This window comes from Anolis carolinensis, chromosome 5 (genome assembly GCF_035594765.1).
Source record: "Anolis carolinensis isolate JA03-04 chromosome 5, rAnoCar3.1.pri, whole genome shotgun sequence".
NCBI lineage: Eukaryota > Metazoa > Chordata > Lepidosauria > Squamata > Dactyloidae > Anolis > Anolis carolinensis.
Window position 1 is genome coordinate 35,324,289 of NC_085845.1, and position 24,272 is coordinate 35,348,560.

The 24,272-nt window shown below is 39.0% G+C and overlaps 1 protein-coding gene across 3 annotated transcripts in view; it reads left to right on the forward strand.

Moving 5' to 3' along the window:
• Nucleotides 1–24,272, forward strand: part of afg2a (AFG2 AAA ATPase homolog A) — a 185,204-nt gene that overhangs the window by 42,782 nt on the left and 118,150 nt on the right. For all 3 annotated transcript variants that reach the window (XM_062983626.1, XM_008112052.3, XM_062983625.1), the window contains one exon: nt 17,065–17,191. In XM_062983626.1, the coding sequence (XP_062839696.1) occupies nt 17,065–17,191 (127 nt within the window). The remainder of the gene's footprint in view (nt 1–17,064; nt 17,192–24,272) is intronic.

A 24,272-nucleotide genomic window follows, 5' to 3' on the forward strand; every position in this document is an offset into this window, starting at 1 on the left:
ACATTAAGTCCAGTCGTGTCTGACTCTGGAGGTTGGTGCTCATCTCCATTTCTAAGCCGAAGAGCCGGCGTTGTCCGTAGACTCCTCCAAGGTCATGTGGGATGACTACATGGTGCGGTGTTACCTTCCTGCCGGAGCAGTACCTATTGATGCACTCACATTTGCATGTTTTCGAACTTCTGGGTTGGCAGAAGCTGGAACTAACAGTGGGGGCTCTCTCCGCTCCCCCAATTCAAACCTGTGGCCTTTCAGTCCAGAAGTTCAGCAGCTCAGCGCTTTAACACGCTGCACCATCAGGGGATATTATTTCCTAAAGGTTGTGAATATACAATATTTCTGATTGGTTTTTTGTTTGTTTGTTGGAGGCAAGTAGGAATGCTGCAATTAGGAAAAATGGTTAGGATGTAATGGCCTTGCAGCTTTAAAGCCTGGCTGTTTCCTCCCTGAGTGAATTTTTTGTTGGGAGGTGTTAGCTGGCCCTGATTGTTTCCTGTCTGGAATTCCCTTGTTTTCAGAGTGGTGTTGTTTGCGATATTTTATGTGCTTCTACTGTCTGTGGCCCTGAGAAAACAGAGGATTTTCCAGACTTTGATGATGGGAATACTTTGTTGGGAGGTGTTAGCTGGCCCTGATTGTTTCCTGTCTGGAATACCCTTGTTTTCAGAGTGATGTTGTTTGCGATATTTTATGTGCTTCTACTGTCTGTGGCCCTGAGAAAACAGAGGATTTGCCAGACTTTGATGATGGGAATACTTTGTTGGGAGGTGTTAGCTGGCCCTGATTGTTTCCTGTCTGGAATTCCCCTGTTTATTTACTGTCCTGGTTTTAGAGATCATATTGTTCTGCATTATTCTATCCCAGTAATTATTTCATATTAAAGAAGAATCTCACTTATCCAACATTCGCTTATACAATGTTCTGGATTATCCAACGCAGTCTGCCTTTTCATAATCAATGTTTTTGTAGTCAGTGTTTTAAATTCATTGTGATATTTTAGTGGTAAATTTGTAAATACAGTACAGTAGAGTCTCACTTATCCAACATAAACGGGCCGGCAGAACGTTGGATAAGCGAATATGTTGGATAATGAGGAATTAAGGATAACTCTATTAAACATCAAATTAAGTTATGATTTTACAAATTAAGCACCAAAACATCATGTTAGACAACAAATTTGTCAGAAAAAGTAGTTCAGTACACAGTAATGCTATATAGTAATTACTGTATTTATGAATTTAGCACCAAAATATCACGATATATTGAAAGCATTGACTACAAAAATGCGTTGAATAATCCAGAACGTTGGATAAGCGAGTGTTGGATAAGTGAGACTCTACTGTAAATACTACATAGCATTACTGCGCATGGAACTACTTTTTCTGTCAAATTTGTTGTATAATATGATGTTTTGGTGCTTAATTTGTATAACAATTACCTAATTTGATGTTTAATTGGCTTTTCCTGAATCCCTTCTTATTATCCAACATATTCACTTATCCTGCCGGCCTGTTTACGTTGGATAAGTGAGACTCTACTGTATATTTGTAATCTTATATTATCTGCTCAGAACTGGATTATCTGAGGCCCTTTCTTCACAGCTGTATAAAATGCACACTGAAGTGGATTATATGGTAGTGCGGAGTCAAGATAATTCAGTGCAAAGCAGATAATATAAGATTATAAATGGGTTATATAGCTGTGTTGAAGGGCCTTGAGTCTACACTGCCATATAATCCAGTGCAAATTAGATAATCTGTGGAAGAAGTCTAAGTGAGGCCTAAATCTGCCTGTCCCCTAACTGAAACCTGGCCTTCCCTTGGTTGCTAGGCAACCAAGTGGGCAGAGATTAGCCCTCTAAACTAGCAGCAATTGGATAAAAAAAATTATTGCTCTCCCTCTAATTAGGACTTTATTTTTCTTTTCTTTTTGTTGTATCAACCTTGAGGCGTGGATGATGGGTTGTGTTGTCAAACTTTGAGGTTGGGGGGCGTGTACTTTTGTTGTTTTGTGAACTGCCGTGATGCCATCACTCTTTTATATATATAGAAGATAATCACGTATATATGAAGCTGTAGGAAGTTGGAATGGTTTAAGAAACATGCACATCCCTTATGACAGAGCTATGAAACTTGTCATCATTTAGGTCAGTGCGTTTCAGGCTACCTGATGTGGGAGACTGGCAATATTTTTTCCACTATGTAAAGGACTAGGACTTTGTCTGTGCTTCTCAACTAATACAATTTTTTTTTCCTTCAAACATGCTGAAGACTAGTAGCTTATCGACCAGCATCAGTCCCACAGGTCACTACTTTGAGTAGGACGCTTCTAGATGGTGGACTCTAATGTATGTTTGCCATGTCTAACGTGACCAATGGCCAGGAGAGGACCCAAGTTCATGTTCCTCGCTATATAAATTTATTGTACTTTCTTATGGCTACCTACCTATTATTTAGAGATGCTTGGTTTTGGAGGCAGGGGAGAAGCAAGAAAATTGCTAGTGCAGTGGAGAACAAAATATGCATGATCTGCACATTTTAAATAAAGGGATGGAGAAATATCATGGATTTCCAAAGTGGAATTAAGAGCATAAAATGAGAGGTTTTGTTTTGAGGTGTTGTGGTTGTTCCTGCTGACTACCATAAAGCCATTTTGGCAGTAAGAGTTGTTAAAGTATTTACTAAATCTCCTAAAAGTAGAGGTATATTTGGCATGTATTAAATGAAACTGGCCAATCCACAGTCCAAAATGTACCATAAGGAACAATCTGTACTGTTGAAGAAAATGGATGCCTTTCCTATTTATCTGTGGTTCTGACTAATATTGGGTTTTCGTCAGATAGCTGTGTCTTCTTGGCATTATTGCAAAAAAGCAATCTGCGTTGAGGTCATGTCCACACGAATGTTCCAGATACAACGGCAGGCAAGAAGGAATGTTTGTTCCTAAATAATCCTTCCCTTGTCAAAGCTTCAGATTCTTAACAAATTGTGCAGCTGCAAAGAATTATGGGTACTTTTAATTCCTTGGTATCCTGACCATGTAAAACCTAATTCCACTGACCAGTGGGAGGCTGCCAAGAGGAAATGGCTTGGTAATTAAACTTGAAGGTGATGAATGAACATGGCTCTGTGCAAATGCTGTTCAGACAGTCTGTTTGCTGAACTTGGGATATCTACGTGCTTTGGAAATGGGATGCTGTTTATACATGTAGAATTGTGGGGGATTTGCGGCACTAGACATGTTAGTTGCTTTTTGTTCTTTATAAGCACTTTCAGGCATGAAAAATTGTGGGTTGGAGAGAACACTGCTCTTACATTCCTCTTTTTTAAAAAGCAAGCCCCTTGCTGTACATTATGGAAGGCAGAAAACTATATAAGAAACCTAGTTTGCTTTTGGAAGCCAGGAAGAAAAGCCTATGAAAAGAATGGTAACTGCTATGTTCTCAAATGCAGCTATTTAGAGAACATTTGATTATATTTTATGTGTATATGAGTATTTTATTTTGTGCTCTGGTCTTGCAAGATGAAGTGGTAAAATGAAAGAGTTCCAGTCCAAAAACTACAATCAAACTTCAGGTTCAGCTGTTATTTATTAGACCCTGGAAACAATAAATATGCATTCAGATATCCCTAGCATTGTTATAAATGTAGTATATTGCTCCATGGCAAGGCACATTCTCTTAAAATCTGTTAAATCAAGAGTAAGTGCCACTTTGAAAGGTAAAATCCAACTTCGATTCCAGACCTGATGCTGGATCCATGAAGCTGTGATAGCTTCACATCCCATAGATAAGGATGGCGCAGTGTGCTAAACAGCTGAGCTGCTGAACCTGCAGACCGAAAGGTCACAGGTTTGAATCTGGGGAGCAGAGTGAGCCCTGCTGTTAGCGCCAGCTTCTGCCAACCTAGCAGTTCGAAAACATGCAAATGTGAGTAGATCAATAGGTACCACTCCAGCAGGAAGGTAACGGCACTCCATGCAGTCATGCCGGCCACATGAACTTGGAGGTGTCTACGGACAACGCTGGCTTTTCGGCTTAGAAATGGAGATGAGCACCAACCCCAGAGTCGGACACGACTGGACTTAATGTCAGGGGAAAACCTTTACCTACCTTTACCTAATGACAAGCTACCTCTGTTCTGACACTGGTTAACATCTGTACATTATAAGTAAACCCTCATTATCACTGCCTTTGTTTTTGAGCTAGTTCCTCAGTAAAACATTTCTCAGCTAGATCTGCATGTTTTATGCATCCCACTAAAATGGTACAAAATATTGTTGAAGTCTTAAATGTTATCAAGACAACCAATCGTTACAGAAGATGGGAGTTATAGTCTAGCAATATTGGGAGGGCTGCCGGTTCCTCAGCCCAGTACTGTGATTTATCCTCAGTGGCCTGTAGGTTGCAAGAAGCAACGTGATTCCTCCAGCAGTAAATACTCTCATGTGCTCTGCTGTTTTTCCGTTGTCCCACTCATCAACTGCTGCTCATTCAGACTCTTCCTGTGGGAGTTTTGCCTTTGAAAAACATGTGCTGCCTTTCCATTGACCCATGACTTGAGAAATTGATGATGCTTAAGCTTGATGATGCTTCCTTGTATCTTTCACTTAACTGGAGAAATTGTTGCACTTATCATTATAAATCTGAGCTATTGACCTCAATTTTAGACTGGAGTTTTCAACAAACTTGTTAGTAATTGCTTTTGAGTTTTTCTCAATCTCATCAGAGACAATAAACATAAATATTCATAGTATACGTAAGGCATACAATTTCTTTTTCGTTTCCTGATATTTTCTGTCATGGTACATGATGTACACTTAAGTTTTTTCTTTGGTTGCACTGTGGATGAACCTGGTTTTTGGAAAGTACTTTTGTTATAGTTTGTCATGTTCCATTAGACTTGAACCCTTTCCATACCTGTAGACAACAAATGTATATGCCATTTCTAATGTCTGAGAGAAAGTGCATCTACCTGGCATGCAAAAAGGGAGTCTTGTGCTATTACAATGGTGTCTCCATAATATTGGGGGAAAACTTGGCTGAGAGTATCAGTTGTTCTTTTTCTCCTGTTGGCTCTCAGAAGACTAACTCATTCTTCTTTTCTCTCTTTTGGGTATTGTGCAAGGCCCAATGTGCCATGTTCCTCTTTTTTCTTTTCAGACGTCATTTCTCTAGTGTTATCAGTAATAGCATGCTATGTGATTACTACTGATTTCTCATTTCATAATGAGATGAAAAACAGGATATCATGAACAAGAATGTTCAAAAACCAATTCAGATGTGAAATGGCAAAGAGTAAAGAGTCTGAGGGCAAGGAGTGAAGAGACTGACGAATCCTTCCCTTTGTATTATCAGTTGCAGAGAATTCTTCACCTTTACTTTTCTTCAAGTTAGATGTTGATGTGTGCACAATTCTAAGACATGGTACCGGCTCTGCAAGATATCATTTTTGGATCTTAAAACTGCTCTTTTTTGTTTCAAGCTATTGTCCAACAGGTATATCTTTCACTCCAGCCTCTTTCCCAAGTATGGATGCTTCTCTTATATACCAGTGGTCTTTTAGGTAAAGCAGACTCTCTTAAAATTGAAGGTCTCTTCGTAGTTTTTGAAAATGTTGTTTCAACCAGGAGAACTATGGCACTCCAAATGTTTGAGTCTGCCTCCAATGGCCTAAGCTGGTATCACCAATGGTGAATTACCTATTTTCAAAAAATGTTTAGTGGTTTATTTGTCTAGAACTTCCGAAACAGATACCGAACAGGTTTATGGGGAACCTTATAGTTGTATCATTCCTTGTTTCCCTTTTAAAGCATGTTGACAAATGCAACAAGCCCTGGAGCCACTTCCAGTAGTTTTGTTGTGAATGAGTCAAATTGAATAGTCATGCTTTACATTCTATAAATTTGTATCTTGTTCCCAACTTTACTCTACATTTTAATACTTCATGTTACCTTGAACTCTACAAAAATCCACTCAATGTAGATATTCAGCAAAACACGTGGGTTGTGTGAACTGGATCAAGCTTTTTAAATATTAGAAAACCAAGTTTGAATTCTGAATGCTTTTTGGTTTAGGGCAAAAGTAGTTCTTATTGAGAATGAGACTGGTTAAATATTTTAGGGTTTGTTAAGGCTCCAGCCTGCAAACTCGGGTATCATATTTGAATATTGATATAATGTTCTGTTGTTAGTGGAATCTACTTTTTGTCCACATTGTACTCTGTGGTACATCCAGATTAAACATGCATTACTTTTACAGTAGGCATGATTGATTGCAGTTTTGAGCTTGAATAATTTTCAGGAATGTGCAGAATGAAAAATATTGAAGGGGAAGAAAGTAAGAAAGGAAACAGAGAACGTTTCTTGAAGACAGCTGCATGGAAATGGACTAGATTAGCCCAATATTAAATTTTAGCATCTTCCACTGATCAAAATAAAGTTTTATCCTTATGTATAATATTAATTTTGTGGGGGCTGCAGTAACACAGCAGGTTAAACCACTAAGCTGCAGAACATGCTGATTGGAAGGTCAGTGGTTCAAATCTGTGGATGGGGTGAGCTCCCATTGTTAGCCCCAGCTTCTGTCAACCTTGCAGTTTGAAAAAACACAAATGTGAGTAGATCAATAGGTACAGCTTTTGGTGGGAATGCTGCCCACATCTGCGGGATAATGCTGGCTCTTCAGCTCAGAACTGGAGATGAGCACCACCCCCTAGAGTCGGACATGACTAGATTTAATGCCAAAGGGAAATCTTTACCTATAATATTACTTTTAGCGATTTTGAATTTGCTTTTCTAATTATCTGTGTATAGTTACAAACATTTGACTTATAAACTCACAGTTAAGAATGGGGGTGAGAGAACAGGAAGTGAGAGAAATCTTCCCCTCACTCCTAAAAGAGTTCTCATGGGGGAAAGGTATCTCCACTGAACCTTTCTCACCAATCCTTGTTTCCACAATAAGCTAATTTTTTCAAAATTCAATTATCACAGGGACAGAAAGTGAAGTGAAATCTTATGAACAGCAAAACAAATGCAATAGGGGTGTTCACCCTTCCTTGTACTATCCAAACCTACCCAATATAAACATCTAAAAATGGCAGGCAGTGGAGATGCTGCAACAGGTGGTTGTCCGTTCCCTATAATCAGCTGCAGTGAGCAACTTGGCTGCAGCTCTTTGGACCAGATGAAGTTTCTGAGCACTCTTCAGTGGCAACACCACATAGAGCACGTTACAGGATCTGATAAATTCTTTTGTTACACTTTTATCATGCTCTACACTTTGCTATTCAGGACTGGTTTATATATGAAGTGTGTTTGAGTCATGTAGACTGTAGGATAACACGTGCCTGATGTTGATTATGAAATGTAATTTCACTCCTTCCTTTCCAGGATGAACACCAGAAAATTATTGATTAGCTTTATCTTGTCATTCTGAAGAACTGGCTTTTCATAAAAGCATGTCTGAAACATCAGAGACAAAATATCAGGGATTTATATGCCTGTTTGACAAATGTCCATTAACAGGAATTGGTATCACCAAGTTTTGATTTTTGCTGTTATTGAGACAGGGCTATTTTTCAAAAATGTACTCTGGAAAATGTGGTCCTGCCAAAGACATATTTCACCAAGACTTGTGAAGGGAAGGAAATAAAACTGTGTGACAGTTAATTACAACCATGATAGTTGGACTGAAGGCTGACCTGGCAGGTGTGCCTTGCTGACAGCTTTTCTCCTAGGAAGGCCTGACAGAAACGTCCGTCTCAATACATTCTTCAGACGGTCTGATTGGGGCAACATTAGTGTAGGAGTGTGTTGGCAGGAAGGGAGCTTTGGTATTTTTGGAATGATTTTACCTCCAAAGCTTCGTGATACATTAGAAATACTGGTACAGATGTTCGCTTCAGTTTGTATCATTCTTTCCAATAGGAAATTGCGAGTTTTTTTGAAGGAGAGAAAAGCGAGAGTGATTTTGCTGTGTACATCTAATTTCCAAGAGAGAGACCTCAGCTTGTATAAGAAGTGAAGAAAGCTAAATTTCTACCCGCTGTTTAAATTGAGGGGGAAATGTAGATCATGGGCTTCTTGTCAAAACAGTCAGAATAGGATTAAAGGAAAGGAACACACAAAATTAATGAAAACTCCATGTTCTCCTAGATGTATTTTTCATTCGGATTTGTAAACAGAAGAAAAATTAAGCCCAGCCTGTATTGTACTACCTAAACTACATTTCCCCAGTATGATGCCTTTGAGATATAGTAAAGGTTTTCCCCTGACATCAATTCCGACTCTGGGGCTTGATGCTCATCTCCATTTCTAAGTTGAACAGTCAGCGTTGTCCGTAGACGTCTCCAAGGTCATGTGGCCGGCATGACTGCATGGAGCACCGTTACCTTCCCCCTGGAATCGTACCTATTGATCTAGTCATACTTACACGTTTTCCAACTGCTAGATTGGCAGAAGCTGGGGCTAACAGCGGGAGCTCACTCCGCTCCCCGGATTTGAACAACTGACCTTTTGGACAGCAAGTTCAGCAGCTCAGCAGTTTAATCTGCTGTGCCACCGGGGGCATGAGAGAACCCTCCCACAAGGATGATAAAACATCAACATCCAGGCATCCCCTGGGAAATGTCCTTGCAGACGGCCAATTCTCTCACACCAGAAGCTTCCTGACATGAAAAAAGTTTTATTTTAATGTTATACTGTAAAGTGCCTTGGCTCTCACCTTAGTTGAAAGGTAGGATACAAATAAATGTTAATATTATTTTCCTCTTTTCCTTCTCCAATTCAATCTGTAGTACTGCTTTAGTGATTTACTTTATTCATTTACTGCATTTCTCCACCAGCCAACAGCTGGAGCTCTCTGTAGTCGTTCATAAAACAAAGTTTAAAATATGTAAATTCCAAATGTACAGCAAAATAAAATTAGAAATATTCCATTTTAAACCGACAGGAAGGAAACATATTCCAAGTAAAACAGTTGGGAATGGCGTATTTTCACATATCTTTTGACACTGGCTTACAGGTGGATAATGTTAGCCCCTGGTTACAAAAGCAAACAAGGGCTGCTATGATTCTGTCTTAATTTTAGAACGAAAGAGTAGGATCACATACAAGGTTTGCCGTTTGTAAACAATTCCAGGAAACGTTCAGTTCGTTGTGTTTTTCCAACTAGTAACCACTGCTTCCATTAAGTAAGGGTGCTAATGTAATTATCTAAACATTTCTGATGTTTATTACTGTGTATCTCTGCAGAAGGTGGGAAGTATGGAAACTTAGAGTCATCATACAAAACTGTAGACATAAACAGTTTGAAGCTTTTGCAGTTTTGTACTTTGTAGCACTCTGAAATCATACAGTTTCATGTTGTGACATGAGCGGCATGTTATTTATTTATTTATCGTGTTAGAAGCGAATGGAGGATACTGTTATAATGTATTTAAAAAGACAAAGTTAAAAACTTGGCATTATATTAGATTTCCTTTGACCAGAAGCTGGCTACTTGGAGTGCCCCTGGTGTCACTGTGAGAATGTCCTCCACTGTGCATGTGGCAGGGTTCAGGTTGCATTGTAGTAAATGGTCTGTGGTTTTCTGTTCTCCACACTCACATGTTGTGGACTCCACTTTGCAGCCCCATTTCCTAACACTGGCTCTGCATTTCATGGCGCAGTATTCAGTGCCCTCCAAGTTGCCCAGTCTTCTGTATGCCCAGGGGGGAGTTTCTCATCTAGTATCAGCCATGGCTTGAGGGTCCAGGTTTTAGCCTGCCACTTTTGGACTCTCTTTGCTGAGGTGTTCCTGCGAGTATCTCTGTGGATCTTAGAAAGCTGTTTCTTGATTTAAGGTGTTGACATGCTGAATGATATCCAAACAGAGGATGGGCTGGAGATGTCAATGCCTTGGTCCTTTCATTACAGGCTGCTACTTCCCAACAGATGTCAGGTGGTGCAATAATGGCTAAACAGTATAATTTGTCCAGCAGTGTAGGGCGTAGACATCCTGTGGTAATGGGGCATGTCTCATTAAGGACCACATCCACTGTTTTAACGTGGTGAGATGTATTCCACACTGGGCATGCAGATTCAGAAGCAGAGTAGTAAAGCACAAGGTATTATACAAGGAAAGGGAAATTTCTTTGTATAATAGGTGGGGTAGAAATGTCATAAATAAATAAATAATTCTTCAGCTCTATGAGTCATATTCTTTATCCTAGGACTCTATAGGAGCTGCACAGAGTCCTGAAACTGCAAAAAATGAAAGGAAGCAACAACAGTCCGGAAGTGGCTGGAAGTCTACTTCTTGTTTGGAAAAACAGATGCATGGGGCACATGGGGTCCTATCACTTCTTTTATGAAATTAATCACCACTTTTGATGACTTTCAGGAGAGGCAATTCAACATGTTTTGCTCATGTGGCTATAAAAGCAGCTTTTAGGGTCTGTGTGCTTCCCAGAGCTATTTTATATTTAAGGTGCTGAACAAAACCTTTATAAACCACGAGGAATGCCTTAGGGAACTGGGTATATTTAACTTGATGAAGAGAAAACGGAAAGGTAATAAAATAGCTATTTTTAAATATTTGAATTTATGTCACGTGGAAGATTGAGTGAGTTTGTTTTCTGCTGCTCCAGAGATAAAAACAAGGACAAACAGATTCAATTACAAGAAAAGAGATTCCACTTACACAGTTGGAAGAACTACCTGACTTGAAGAACTACCTGAGAGCTATCTGATTGTTGAATAGACTTCCTCATTGGGTACATGAGTGTGGACTCTTCTTTGTTGGATGTCTTTAAAGTAAAGTTGGATGGCCTCCCTTCAGAAATATTATTAGTGTATGGTGGCAGGTTGGATAAGATGGCCCTTGTGGTCTTTCCAACCCTATGATTCCAGTTTCAGTAGACTTACAAACACAACAAGTTGGCAAAAGTTGCATTCTGAAGTCACTCCCCTGCCTTTGCATGGTCTAAGAAGGGCTGTTATTGACAGAGTGTCTTGGAGGTCTCTTATTTATGTGATTGCCATTAGTTGAAGCCAACATGATAGCAATTAACAAAGTCTTCTCACTTTAAATTTTTTATCTTTGCTAATAATAATTTTGTAACCTTCAGACTCCTTATGAGCATCACATAAGCCCTGGCATTAGACACATGAGCATCACATAAATCCTGGCATTCTGCCTTGTATATAATCAATTTATTGACATGAAAGAATGTTGCATCCGTGTGCCACCAATTACTATTTCTGTGGCATTGGGATGATTATATCAGTGCTTGCAGTTAAAGTAAAAAGGGAAAAACATTGCTTGGCTGGATGCTAGTTTTATAAATTCGACTAGAAGGTTACGCAGAATTTGTGCCTCTGAATTATGTTTGCGTCAAAAAACCCGGCAGCCTTAATGAGCATTGCCTGCTTTAATTTGAAAATCTTGCTGGGAAATCATGGGAAAATGAGGAAAAAAATGCATGCTTGTATGTCACCCTTTGGATTAACAGTTTATGCAGAGCTCAAACTTTTGAGCACACATGCTGCTGACGCAGTTCTGGAGCAGCTGCTGGAGAAATCTCCTGCTATAAATGTCTGTCTGTCTGCGTTTTTATAGGATATCCTGTTAAACCAAAAGGGCTTGTTTACTTGTAAGAGTCATGCTAAATATGGCGTGTAATCTGACAGCTGACTTCCATGCATAAAGGCAAGCACGACAGGTTCAGACTACAATCCATATTGGTGCAAGCAGGGTCTTTCACAGAAAAAGGATATTATAAAACCTGGAGCAACCAAAGTACATGGTGCATTTTAATAAAACATTAACCCACCACATTTAAGCATCCTTATCCACTAGCAACATAAAACCAGCTTTTACTTGTTTTAGCTTAAATCTGGGTGTGATATTTCCTACTTCCTAGTCATTTTGATCCTAACTTGGACTTTTGACATTTGTGGATATCTGGATACTGAACTGTGTGACTAAGTATTTGTTTGCCATTCCCGCTATCCACCTGTTACAAATGTTCAGCTCCACTTAACAGTTGTTCGAAGGAACATGAGAGATGGAGGAGGGGACTTCTACGTTTTCAAGCATGATTTTTGTTGTGGTTTGTTTGTGTAGATCAGAAAAATAAGGGACCAATCCAGCCAGGGTTCATAATTTTTTTTCTCCCATTTTATGAGTGTTTAATGCATTTTTGCTCTTTAATCAATAAGAATTAGCTCACTGGGGTTTAGCTCTGAATTAAAAAACCCCGTTAGAATTGCAGTATACAAATGCTTTTTAGCAGGATTGCATCCTAAGATTTTATTATCGGAGATTATGTTTTTATTAGGTAAGAATAATAGAATCATAGAATAATAAAGTTGGAAGAGGAGACCATATGGGCCATGTAGTCCAACTACCTTCCATGCAGAAAAAGCACAATCAAAGCACTCTCAACAGATTCAGCCTCTATTTAAAAGATTCCAAGGAAGGAGCTTCCACTGTACACCGAGGAAGAGAGTTCCACTGCTGAACATCTGTCACAGTTGGGAAGTTCTTCCTAATGTTCAGGTAGAATCTCCTTTCTTGCAATTTGAACACAGTGCTCCGAGTCCTAGTCTCCAGGAAAGCAGAAAACAAGCCTGCTCCCTCTTCCTTACAACAGCCTAACGCTTGAGTAGACAGGGATGCAATTGTGCTGTTCATTGATCTAATTTGCCTGCTATATACTCCACATGAGCTATACCATAAATCTTGTATTTTTCCCCCCAAGAGACTATAGGAAACACAGATAATAGCAACTATGGCTAATATTTAGTCTCCAGGTTGCGAATTGTCTGGTTGTACCATGGTATTGGACTGAATGGTATAACTCTTGCCAAGTAAAATAGTACAATAATTGCATATGATCAGACTACTGTGAGGAATAGCTAGTAAAATGATATTAAATTGCATGTGAAATGCTAACATGGTCAAATGATATATTTGCTTGAAAAAACTTTTTAAAATTGATAAACTTGTAAGAGTTAAAAGCCTAGCTGAATTGTTTCTCTTTTAGAAATGGAGTGAAAAACATTGCAAACATTTAAAAGTTCAGTTCTTAAGTCTCATCCAAGATACATTTTCTTTTTCCTTTCGAGGTTTAATCTTTCGTTGATTCCCAAACATCATGAGTATTTAACATCTGGAGCAACAGATGTGCAAATTAATAAGGCGGTGGCCAGAGCCGGCCCTAGGTATTTTTCAAGTGTAGGCGAACAGAATTTTGGCACCCCCCCAAACCAATAACTAAAAAATAAAAGCATTGGATAAGCGAAAATGTTGGATAATAAGGAGGGATTAAGGAAAAGCCTATTAAACATAAAATTACATTAAGATTTTACAAATTAAGCACCAAAACATCATGTTTTACAACAAATCAACAGAAAAAGGAGTCTCGACTGCGCCCCCGTATGTTTTGCGCCCGAAGCGACTGCTTAATTCGCCTCATTGTTGGACCGGCTCTGGCGGTGGCTTTCCTAGTTGGTTGGCTAATGCTGAATCTGGTCTTATTTCTTCATGATGGAAGAAATTAAACTCTAAAAGGTCTTTGTTTAGCTTAGGATGTACTGCAGTGATTGGTCTGCATGGGGCAGAACAAAAGCGTTGTTAGATTTAGTTTCCAGTGATAATAGAAACATGTGCTTTCACTGTTTTTTTTTGTTTTGTTTTTTTTACTTTGATAACTCCCTGGATAAAGTTTTGCTCTGACATGAGCATTTGCAACAAGTTGTTTTGTTCAGTTGCTTAAATGGTGTCAGTTTCTGCATCTTTCTTTCAGAAAGAGCCCCCCGAAACATACTGTTCTTTACTTGCCTGCCCACATGTTTTGGGCCTTAGGTATTCTGTGTGTGTTTGGTTCTGATAACTTGGACAACTCTAGTTTTTGCCTGATTTCTGTGGAGAGAAGAACTACAAAAGGGAGGCAAGCAGAGTACCGAATGAGCACTAAAATGGTGGGAAAGAGAAAGAGAAAGAGTGGGGAGAAAGCAAAAGTAGAGAATGGAATCAAAGTATTTTTTTAACAGAGACAGAGGTGGTGCAGGTTTAATAAATATTTGGGTGTGTGGCGAAAGACCAGTGGAAAAGGAGAAACATGGTTAGGGGAAATAAATGTCAAAGACACAGCTGTGTTTATCAGGACCGGTGTGCAATAGGGTCTTGTATCACCTTTGAGATGGAGAGAAACGACTTATCTGATGCATAGAGTGAAGTGCTTAGGAACAGACTTTTATAGTTATGAAAAAACAGATTATATGTGTAAATAGCTATTGAAATGTGGGAACTTGTGGGAATTGTGATAAATTGACAAGTTGCTGTGAGTTTTCTGGGCTGTATGACCGTGTTCTAGAAGCATTATCTCCTGACGTTTCACCCAACAAAGGGTTCCCCCAGGCAGGAAGCAGCCAAACTTCAAAACTGCAAGGCCATTAAATGCTAATCAAGGTGGCCAATTGCAACATTCACACTTGCCTCCAACAGACAAGAGTCCTTTCTCCCAACCTGGACTTTCCACAAATATATAAATCTCATTTGCCTAGGTTCCAACAGACCTCACAACCTCTGAGGATGCTTGCCATAGATGTGGGTGAAACGTTAGGAGAGAATGCTTCTAGAACATGGGGCCGGGCTGTGGCGCAGCTGGCTAGTAACCAGCTGCAATAAATCACTACTGATCGAGAGGTCATGAGTTCGAAGCCCGGGTCGGGTTAAACCCCCAACCATTAAATAGCCCAGCTTGCTGTTGACCTATGCAGCCCCGAAAGACAGTTGCATCTGTCAATTAGGGAAATTTAGGTACGCTTTATGCGGGAGGCTAATTTAACTAATTTACAGCATCATAAAACTGCCAGCAAAACACGAGGAATGGAATGAGGAAGTACAGCAACTACTGGACAGTGAAGCAACAGCTCCCCCTGTGGCCGGAATCGTGAAGCTGGAAAAAAATGTTAAATGCCTCTGTGTCTGTCTATATATGTTGTTTGTCTGTTGGCATTGAATGTTTGCCATATATGCGTTCATTGTAAACCGCCCTGAGTCCCCTTCGGGGTGAGAAGGGCAGAATATAAATACTGTAAATAATAAATAAATAAATAAATAAATAAATAATAAATACAGCTTGGAAAACGCACAGCAACCCAGTGATTCCGGCCATGAAAGCCTTCCACAACAAATTGACAAGTTCAGTTTTGGTCCTATGACCATGGTTAAGTAGATTTAAGTCTGTGAAAGCTATGCCACCAACTTTTGTCTCTTGGTTAGTATCAATGGTACTATAAGATCCCTTTGTTACAGGAAAAAGATTACTGACTAGCAGATTTCTAATCCAAGCAAAGCTGGTACTTTTGTTAGCAGCTAAAAAGATAAAACAAAATGGAGAACATGCAAAGATATGCAAGGTTGAGTTATAAGAATTTAACAGTGAAATTTATACAGTTTTTAAAGGAAATATATAAATAGGTATCAGTGGGAAACCTGATTTAATTCATTCTTTTTAATTAGTTGATTTACATCAACTCACCCTGTCTTACAGGGCTGTGTTATTTTATATCTAGGGCATGTACCACAAGTACTCTGGTTTCTGCCTGACTACTTCCCTTCGTCTCCTTTGGGAGCAGGGGGAAACGTGGCCAAAGACATTTTTAGAAGGGGGGTTGCTTGTTCTTTTGCTTCTAAAACCTGTCAGCCCCTTTAAATGTCTAGGTGCTGCTCAGTCCTCTTGGGGAGGGACTGGAATAGGGGGGAATGCTGTGTGGGTCCAGGAAGATTTAGTGCACTATCTTCATTATGTAACCTGTTGGATTCTGATGTGGGAGTGGAATATGAGTGCAGAAAGGTGCCAGTAGGGGAAATGGAAAGCTGAGGGAAATGGACCAAAACTGGGAGCAAGACCAAAACTAACAAAACGGATTTCAACAGGGAGAAATGTAAGGTACTACACTTAGCCAGAAAAAAATGAAATGCACAGATATTATGTAACCTATTAGATTACTACATAGGAATAGAATATGAGTGAAGAAAGGTGCAAGTAGGGGAACTAGGGAGCTGAAGGAAATGGACTAAAACTGGGAACCTAACCAAAACTAGCAAAATGAATTTCAACAGAGAGAATGTAAGGTAGTACACTTAGCCAGAAAAAAATTAAGTGCACAGATATGGTATGGGTGACACCTGGTCTGAAAACAGTATATGTGAAAGAGATGTAGCAGTCTTAGTAGGTCATAATCTGAACTTGAACCAACAGTGTGATGTGGCAGCTTTAAAAAGCTAGTGCTGCATCAATGAAAAGGATACTGTCTAGATTTAGAAGTAATAGTGCCACTGTTTTCTGCTTTGACCAGACCTCACCTGGAATATGGTGTCTGTTTCTGGATACCTCAATTCACAAAGATATTGACAAGCTGAACATGACCAAAATGGCAAAAGGCCTGGAAACCATGCCCTGAGAGGAGTGGTTTAGGAAACTGGGTATGTTTAGCCTGGAGAAGTGATGGTGATGTGAGCCATGTTTCAATATTTAAAGGATGCTATATTGAAGATGGAACAAGCTTGGTTTCTGCTGCTTCAGAGCCTAGGACACAGAGCAATGGATAAAGTTTCCACCTAGACATTAGGAAGAATTTCCTGATGGTATGAGCTGTTCGGTAGTGGAATATGCTGCTTTGGAGTATAATGGAGTTGCCTTCTTTGAAGGCTTTACAACAGAGGCTGGATGGCCATCTGTCGGAGGTGCTTTGAGTGTTTCTTAGTAGTAAGGCTTTGGATCGATAGCCCTTGTGTTTCTCCCAGCTCTGTGATTCTATAAAAAAAGAAATAGGTTCTGAACTACCCTTACCTTTGCTTCCTAAATGCGTTCAGTCAAAAAGTTAAAGGGCCTCATCCTGTATATGGCTTTTAGGTCCTGACTTTTTTCTTCAGATAGCATTGTTAGTCGCTTTGAACTAAAGCTGAAATGGGTAGATCTGAGTAAACTCTGAAAGTTTCATTTTGTATATACTGTGTAGAAATGCCTGCCTGCCACTATGGATTTTATTTTGTTTGTCTGTTTTCATTAGTTCTTCAAGTTCGGGAAATGTGGGAGACCGTGTCTTGGCACAGTTATTAACAGAAATGGATGGGATTGAACAGCTAAAGGATGTGACCATCTTGGCAGCTACCAACAGACCAGATATGATAGACAAGGTAAGAGATTATGATCTTCTTTGCTATTCATGGCTAAGAATCTAACTCCTTCTAGAGATTACATTCAATACGAAGTAGAAATGTCAACAAATTTTTAAAAAGAATGGGAAAGGGACCAGTTCTATTATTGTTATAATTTGAAGCTTAAGAAAAATTATTACATGATTAGAGTTGTATTTCTTGTAGTTTCATTTTTTACATACCAGACTCAGTGTATATGAGCAAACATCTAGGACACACTTTATCTGTTTTTTGTGTAGAGTTCCTCATCTGCATCCATATAATGTAGTAGGATATTGGATCTCATGTAAGTGCCCCTTCTTACAATCCATATTAATATCTGCCAGCAGGAGAAAATCACAATGTGGCGTTGATATAGGAAGTGCTTGTACAAAATGGGAACAATGAAATAAATACACCATATGATCCTCATTAGGAGTGTGTGGTTTGATTAAGTTCTGTTCCACCTTTTAAAATATAGGCTGCCTTATAAAGAAAATAAATTTTTCTAATACAATCTCGTCAAGTATCATTGGTGTCTGATACAGATTTTTTCTAGCATTGCTATTCTACTGGAGTTGGTATGCTTTGTCCTTGAGGTGTGCTGCATGCAAAGTGGATCTTCTAGTCAAACTACTGCCAATTTTGATTACTTTTTGCGTTATTTGCTTTTCAAAACTGCAAACTAGACTGGATGAAAAGGAGAAGCAAGGCAGGGGGCTTCCACTTCTTAAGGCAGGCAGAAATTTAGCCCACATCTGATGTATTGTTGGCTTGAATACATGAGTCAAGAAATGTCTTCTGTTGGATAATTTAAACTCTTCAGTCTGCCTTATTTTTTTACTATTTTTAAAACACTCCTACATGCAAACATCCCTGGAGATATGAGGGTGGGGTTGTTTAGCTATCATCAAGTTGAATGTCTTCCGATTGGAGAAACAGAAATTCCCTGGGCAAGAAATTCCTTTCCTTGGTTGCCATCATCAATAATGCCTCCAGCCTCTATTTGTAATGGCAGGCTGGAACGGAAGAAGCTGTTCCAACCCCAGGGAACTCTGTGATTGTTTCACAACAGGAAGTAAGATGTGTGGAGCTGTGGAATTGGATTGTTTTAGCTCCTGCTGGGCACGATCTGCATGTCAGACACATTAGTTGGGATGTCTAAAGCGTAAGGGCTGAGGGGGAAGTGATAGTGCATGGTATGGGACGGCACCCTGGAGTTTCTGACAGCCTTATTCCTCCTTATCCCAGCAGTGTTCAGCAGTTGCATCCTCAAGAGCTCCATTTGCATGAGAATGACAGGATGCAATTGGACAAATGAAGATTAATGAGAGGGTGTGATGTCAGTGTGGTATATTGTCCTTAGATTGATGGTGCTCCGTGATGCATTTGTGCTGAGGAGCTCCACTGTAGCATGAAGCAGAAACTGGTGAAAATGCAATGAATGAAAGGTGCAATGTGTGTTTAGATCTGCTCATGTTTAAGCAACCAAACAAAACATGTTTGTTGTGCCATAAGATCTGAAAATAAATAGGGTAAAATGTGTTCTTGCATAAAGGACAATAGGTGTGTTTTCACATGAGACGTTTGGCACTTCGATCCCATAAGCAATGGTTCTGTGTTATGTTTGGATAGTCTACATAAACAGAAAAAAGTCAAATAGTTATGGTTGAGACATTCCCCATTAAAGTAGTTGTTTAACTCAATTCTATTGAAATACTATAACTGCTGTTTAACACAGTCTTCCTCAGAATCTGGTTGGGAATTGGGTTTTTGAGGTGGATACAATACAGATACTGTACCACTAGATGGAACCAGGTGAATCAACTTCTAGTGCCACTTTTTAAATAGCTTTCCTCCTGAGATTTTTAAAAATATTCTGTATCAATAACAAATCAGTTACTCAACATATTTACAACACAGAATGTTGGTATTTTCAAACATTCCTTTTTATTCCTCCTGTTCTAGAATCAAACCATTACCTGTTGTGGTTTCTAGGACGCAATTCATAGGTAGGAAATAAAATTAAAAGCCTCTTTATTTAAAAAGTCTGTTTAATGCAGCTCGGAATCTGTTCTTCAGTGCACAAGTTTTTTTAAATGGTGTGTGGTTATTAGTTTAGTTTAATGTTAATTAAAAATAGTTTGGTTTTGATATAAAAAAATTAAAAGGAGTGATTTGGCAGAATTGGTAACAAGATTTTAAGTTCTAGCCTCAAGCAAAAACAAAAAAATTCAATCCTTCCTCTTGAGAAACATCAAAGTTTTGCCCTTCTGGAGGATTATGAAAGAGATTCAAATATGCAAGGTTTATGGGTGTACTCATAAAAGGGGAGAAAATCTTATATGTGAGTTATCATCTGGCAACATGTTGAGAGCCTCATAAATCAACTAATCTAATGTTGTAAACATGTTCCCCATTTGGTTTGTCTGGAACAAATTGTGGTGATTGTTTTGTCTTTGTATTCTTTATATATTTTTAACCATGTTCTCAATCTTCCACCTGATTGGTGAATGCAGAGCTAACAGCTTTTGATTGCAGGACTGCTATCATATAGGTTTTACAGAGACTGTGATGAAAACATAAATGCTCCTGTTAGTTGCCTTCAAGGACTAAAGCACAAACCGGAAGTTAAATTCAAATTTAGAGTAGATCCATTGAAATAAATGGGACTTGTTAGTAACAACTTAAATCCCATTTATTTAAATGGGTCTTTTCTAGATAGGATTAACATTGGATTTAGTCCTGACCTAGGAGTAAGTGTCTCAAGCATGGTGTAATGACTAAGTGTTGAATTATGGCCCTGGAGACCAGGGTTCAAATCCGTGCTTGGCCATGGAAACCCTCTAGGGCGGGTGACATTCTCATACTTCAGAGAACTGAATAAATCTTGCCAAGAAAATCCAGTGATAGGGTTTCCTGAGGGCTGCAATAAGTTGGAAATAGTTTGAAGGTGCACAACAACTACAACAGCAAGTAATCTCACATGTGGTTTGCAAGTAGATGACCTGTGAAAAAAATTGTCTCTCACTATTTTCTTTGTTTATTCATGGGAGTTGCTAGCAGGAGAATATAGGAAAGTCCAAAAGATGCCATTGCCATAAGTTCTACAATAAAAATGGGTCCTAAGAGGGAGTACAAAATTATTCTTATTGAGAACATCTCTGATGAAGAATTCTAGAGGACTTGAAAGTTTTGACTGTTTTGTGAAATGTTGATAGGTCCTGATGAAGATATTGCCTGTAGGTTTTGTTTTTGTTCATGGATCATTGCAGCTATCCTTTTTGTTTTACTTTAATAATGGACGAGACACTTCAACAGCATGCTGTATGTTCCATGGAGCATCAAACCGACATACAATACTACTTTCCGAAGACAACTTTCAGTCTCTATTTGTGTTCAATTATGATTATAGCGATAGATTTGTGGGGGCTCTTTTTAGCTTCATCGGCTTTCTCTCTTTTAGTTCACGTGGTGTTATGCACCTGCTTTGTAGATTGGCCCATTAACTATATGTGACAGTTGTGTTTCTGACTCAATAGCTTCGGCTCATCATTGTCATGCTCTACTTGATGCATGATGCAAGTTCAGTGCTACGGATAAGAATACAATGTTAGGGTTTGAGTACCTCTGTCTGTTCCCTAGCGTTGACCTCAATAAACTTATTTTCTGATGCATATAGAAGTAAATTAGGGAACATTCGTGAATTCAAAACAGAGGAATTTATTCTAAGCTGTGTTGTGTGTGTCACAATTTCCATTGAAAGCTCAATGTCACTTCTTCCAAGTGTTGCCATTTTTTTTAAAATCAGAAGTATCTATTGTGAATTGTATAAAAGTAAAATGCCCATGCTTACTAGAGCAAATCAGTTGAGGGAATGGCTACCTTAGTAAAAATGCCTTAATACAAATGAGCATGCTGCAAGAAAATGAATAGTCCTGCATGGGTAATAGTAAATGACTATTTAAGAATGCACTTATTTTTCAGCTTAATTAAGTACTATGTTCCACAAGGATAATTGAGAGAGCCTTCCTGAAAGCTCTCTCATGTCATGATGTATTACTATGAACTCAGCAAAACTTTGGCTCAGATAAGTTCCTTATTTATATCCTCAATATTTGTAAGGGTATCTGATTTGGTTTTACTGGAGTGTGCATGTGTTTCCCTGAAGTATAGTAAATACATATTTCCAGGTGTACAGAAGTGACTTTGGATTCCAACCCTACAATTGTCAGGGTATGTAGAGGGTGCTAAATCAACCTTGAGGCTGCTGGGTTGGTTCCCCACCCCCTGCAATTCTTCCTGGTGACAGTTGAAGAGCACGGTGACTTTTTCGCTTAAGATTTATTACTTGCCTGACAAAACAAGGTGGGAGACAAACTTGTTGGGCTGCATTTTTTAACTTTCACAGCTATACCATAAGGCTGGGATAAACGGTGCTGCTTTAGTCCATAAAAGCAAATACACATAAATTAAAATTAACCCCTTCCTCTCTTTCATGCAGATTCACGCATGGATTCTTTCTGTAAAAACCAAGTAAACTCAAGTCATGCCTCTTTGCATGAAAGGAAAAAAAACTAATCAGTTCATCACACCTTTAATACATTATTGTTCTACTTTTTATATCTATAGTAAACACAGCATTCCCTCTTAAGTATCCTTTGCTGAAAAAACTAGCTGGCTGATACTGTTTCCAAGCAAAGATGACCAAACACAAGGGATTATAAGATGTCTTGAATGATTAGTAGTTGTGCAGAAGAATGGCATTTGTAGATGTGTACTGTTAAGACACGAGGGAAGCTGAATTGGAAACTATTGAAGTTTCTTCTGATGACTCTAGTTAGCACTTTTGTTTAAGTATCTTTCTAAAGGAAAATGTTCTTCATTTAGCAAGAATGCAAATGCAAAATGGTGATGATAAAATGTATCTATAGGACATCGGCATTTTCTTGCCACCTGCTGTTCCAAGACAAGATTCATGTCTCCGTTATTATGACAGGCTGCTTACAATAGAAGTGTCTATGATAATGGAAAAATCATAGAAGCATAAAATAAAAATTTATTGACAGCCAATCACATTGACAACCAAATCAGTTCCCAGTACCAAATCAGAAGAATGAATAAATCAAGGCAGGCAACACTCAGCAAAAGGTCAGTCTTAAATTGATACTTTAAACTTTGGGGACTTCTTGGATTTCCTCATGAAGAGATCCACAAGATCAATTGCGACATCCAAAAAAGACCCTATTCCTTAGATACATGTTGGAAGCGGGTCTGCTAGGGAAATGGAAACAATCTCGGTTGTTAAAGGATTTAGGAAGTAGTGTGAGAGCAAAGGTGATTCTTGAAGATGCCCAAGTTCCAAGCCATTGGGGGCTTTGAAGAGGAATGGCACATTAAATTTGCTTGATTAATGAACAGTAGACAGAAATTGGATTCTATGTTTGAATGTCATTCTGTACACTAGGAGCCCCCAGTGGCGCAATGGGTTAACCCTTGTGCCGGCAGGACTGCTGACCAAAAGCTTGGCGGTTCAAATTCAGAGAGCGGGTTGAGCTCTCGTCTGTCATCTCCAGCTTTCCATGCGGGGACATGAGAGAAGCCTTCCACAGGATGGTAAAACATCCGGGCGTCCCCTGGGCAACGTCCTTGCAAATGGCCAATTCTCTCACACCAGAAGCAATTTGCAGTTTCTCAAGTTGCTCCTGACATGAAAAAAAATCTGTACACTAGCATATCAGTAGTATTTTTTTTACCAGTCAAAATGTCTTCATACCCATTAACCATTAGCAGCAGGTAGAGTTCAATAATTCAGTCTGGAAGCTCTAGTCTAAAGGATGTTTGGGCAGAAGGTTTACCTGAATCTACTGATAGTACGTGCATTTTTGTATGAAACTGCTGTTGTGCTCAAAACAAATTCCTGTGTTTAGAATTATTATTGTTTTTAATCTATCTGTTGTACCATGCTCATGCTCAGTCTGTTGTACAAGACTGAAAAATATCCATTCATATTCCAGAACATAAATCAATATTATTTGATATGCCAGCGATGGTACACTAACCAAAACAGCTGGAGGATACTCATTTGTAGTATTTGCTTCCATTTGAATATCCAAAAACAGCATTAAAGCTTCTAGGGGCCACATATAGCTTATAGTTTGCAGTTTGTCCACAGCTGAGCTACATTTGCTTGTAATAACTTCACGTGGACATAAATAGTGTTTTTTTTTCTATGAAACCCTGTTGCCAGGTATGGTAAAGAAGGCAAAGTAAGTCCCAGCCTCTTGGGTTGATAAGTCAGAAATGGGTTGGGTTGATAAGTCAGAAATTTGTCCAGGTGATGGGAAGGGTTTCACTTTATTAGTCTATTGAATAAAATAGGCTATAGATTCCCTTTTTGAAGATGCTAACTTGGAGAATACTTCGTAAAACAGAGCTCTCCTTTCTCCAGAGGCAGAGCCGAGTACCAGGAATACATGTTTTCTCGAAGTCTACAGGGTAAGAAAAGGTAGCTTAAGCCAGTTGGTGAGGCAAGCCTTAATTCCATTACTTAACAAGTAGCACGTGGGCTATGTAAGCAAGAACACACGCCAGGGTGTGTGTTCATCCGTCAACACACGAGGTGTGTGTAATTGGCAAGCACACACCCTGGAACATGTTAGTGCACTTATAAAAATGGCCATTTAACTTTTATTAAAAGCATGTAGATACAAAGTGTGCCTACTTTTCAAAATTCTTTGAAATGTCTAAATGCTTTGAAACGTCTTTGAGCATCGTTCTGTCGCACTGTGGTTTAAGAATTTTAACATTTCTGATCCAAATATGCTGAAATACTTTTGTTGAAAAAGTGGCTTTTTCATTGTTTTTTTATTTGTCTGTTCCTATTACCATTCCAAATTGCAAACTTGGAGCTGAAAAAATGGACTGAAATGAAATGAAAAGAAGAAAGCATTCATTCTCGGATCACCTTGAAGGATAGCCTGACACAATGAAAAGCAAACATTGATGCTGTAGTACATGTTTCTTGGTGAGAGGCCCCCAAACAGCAATGAAGGAGCTAAGCCTCAGGGTTTGATTTATT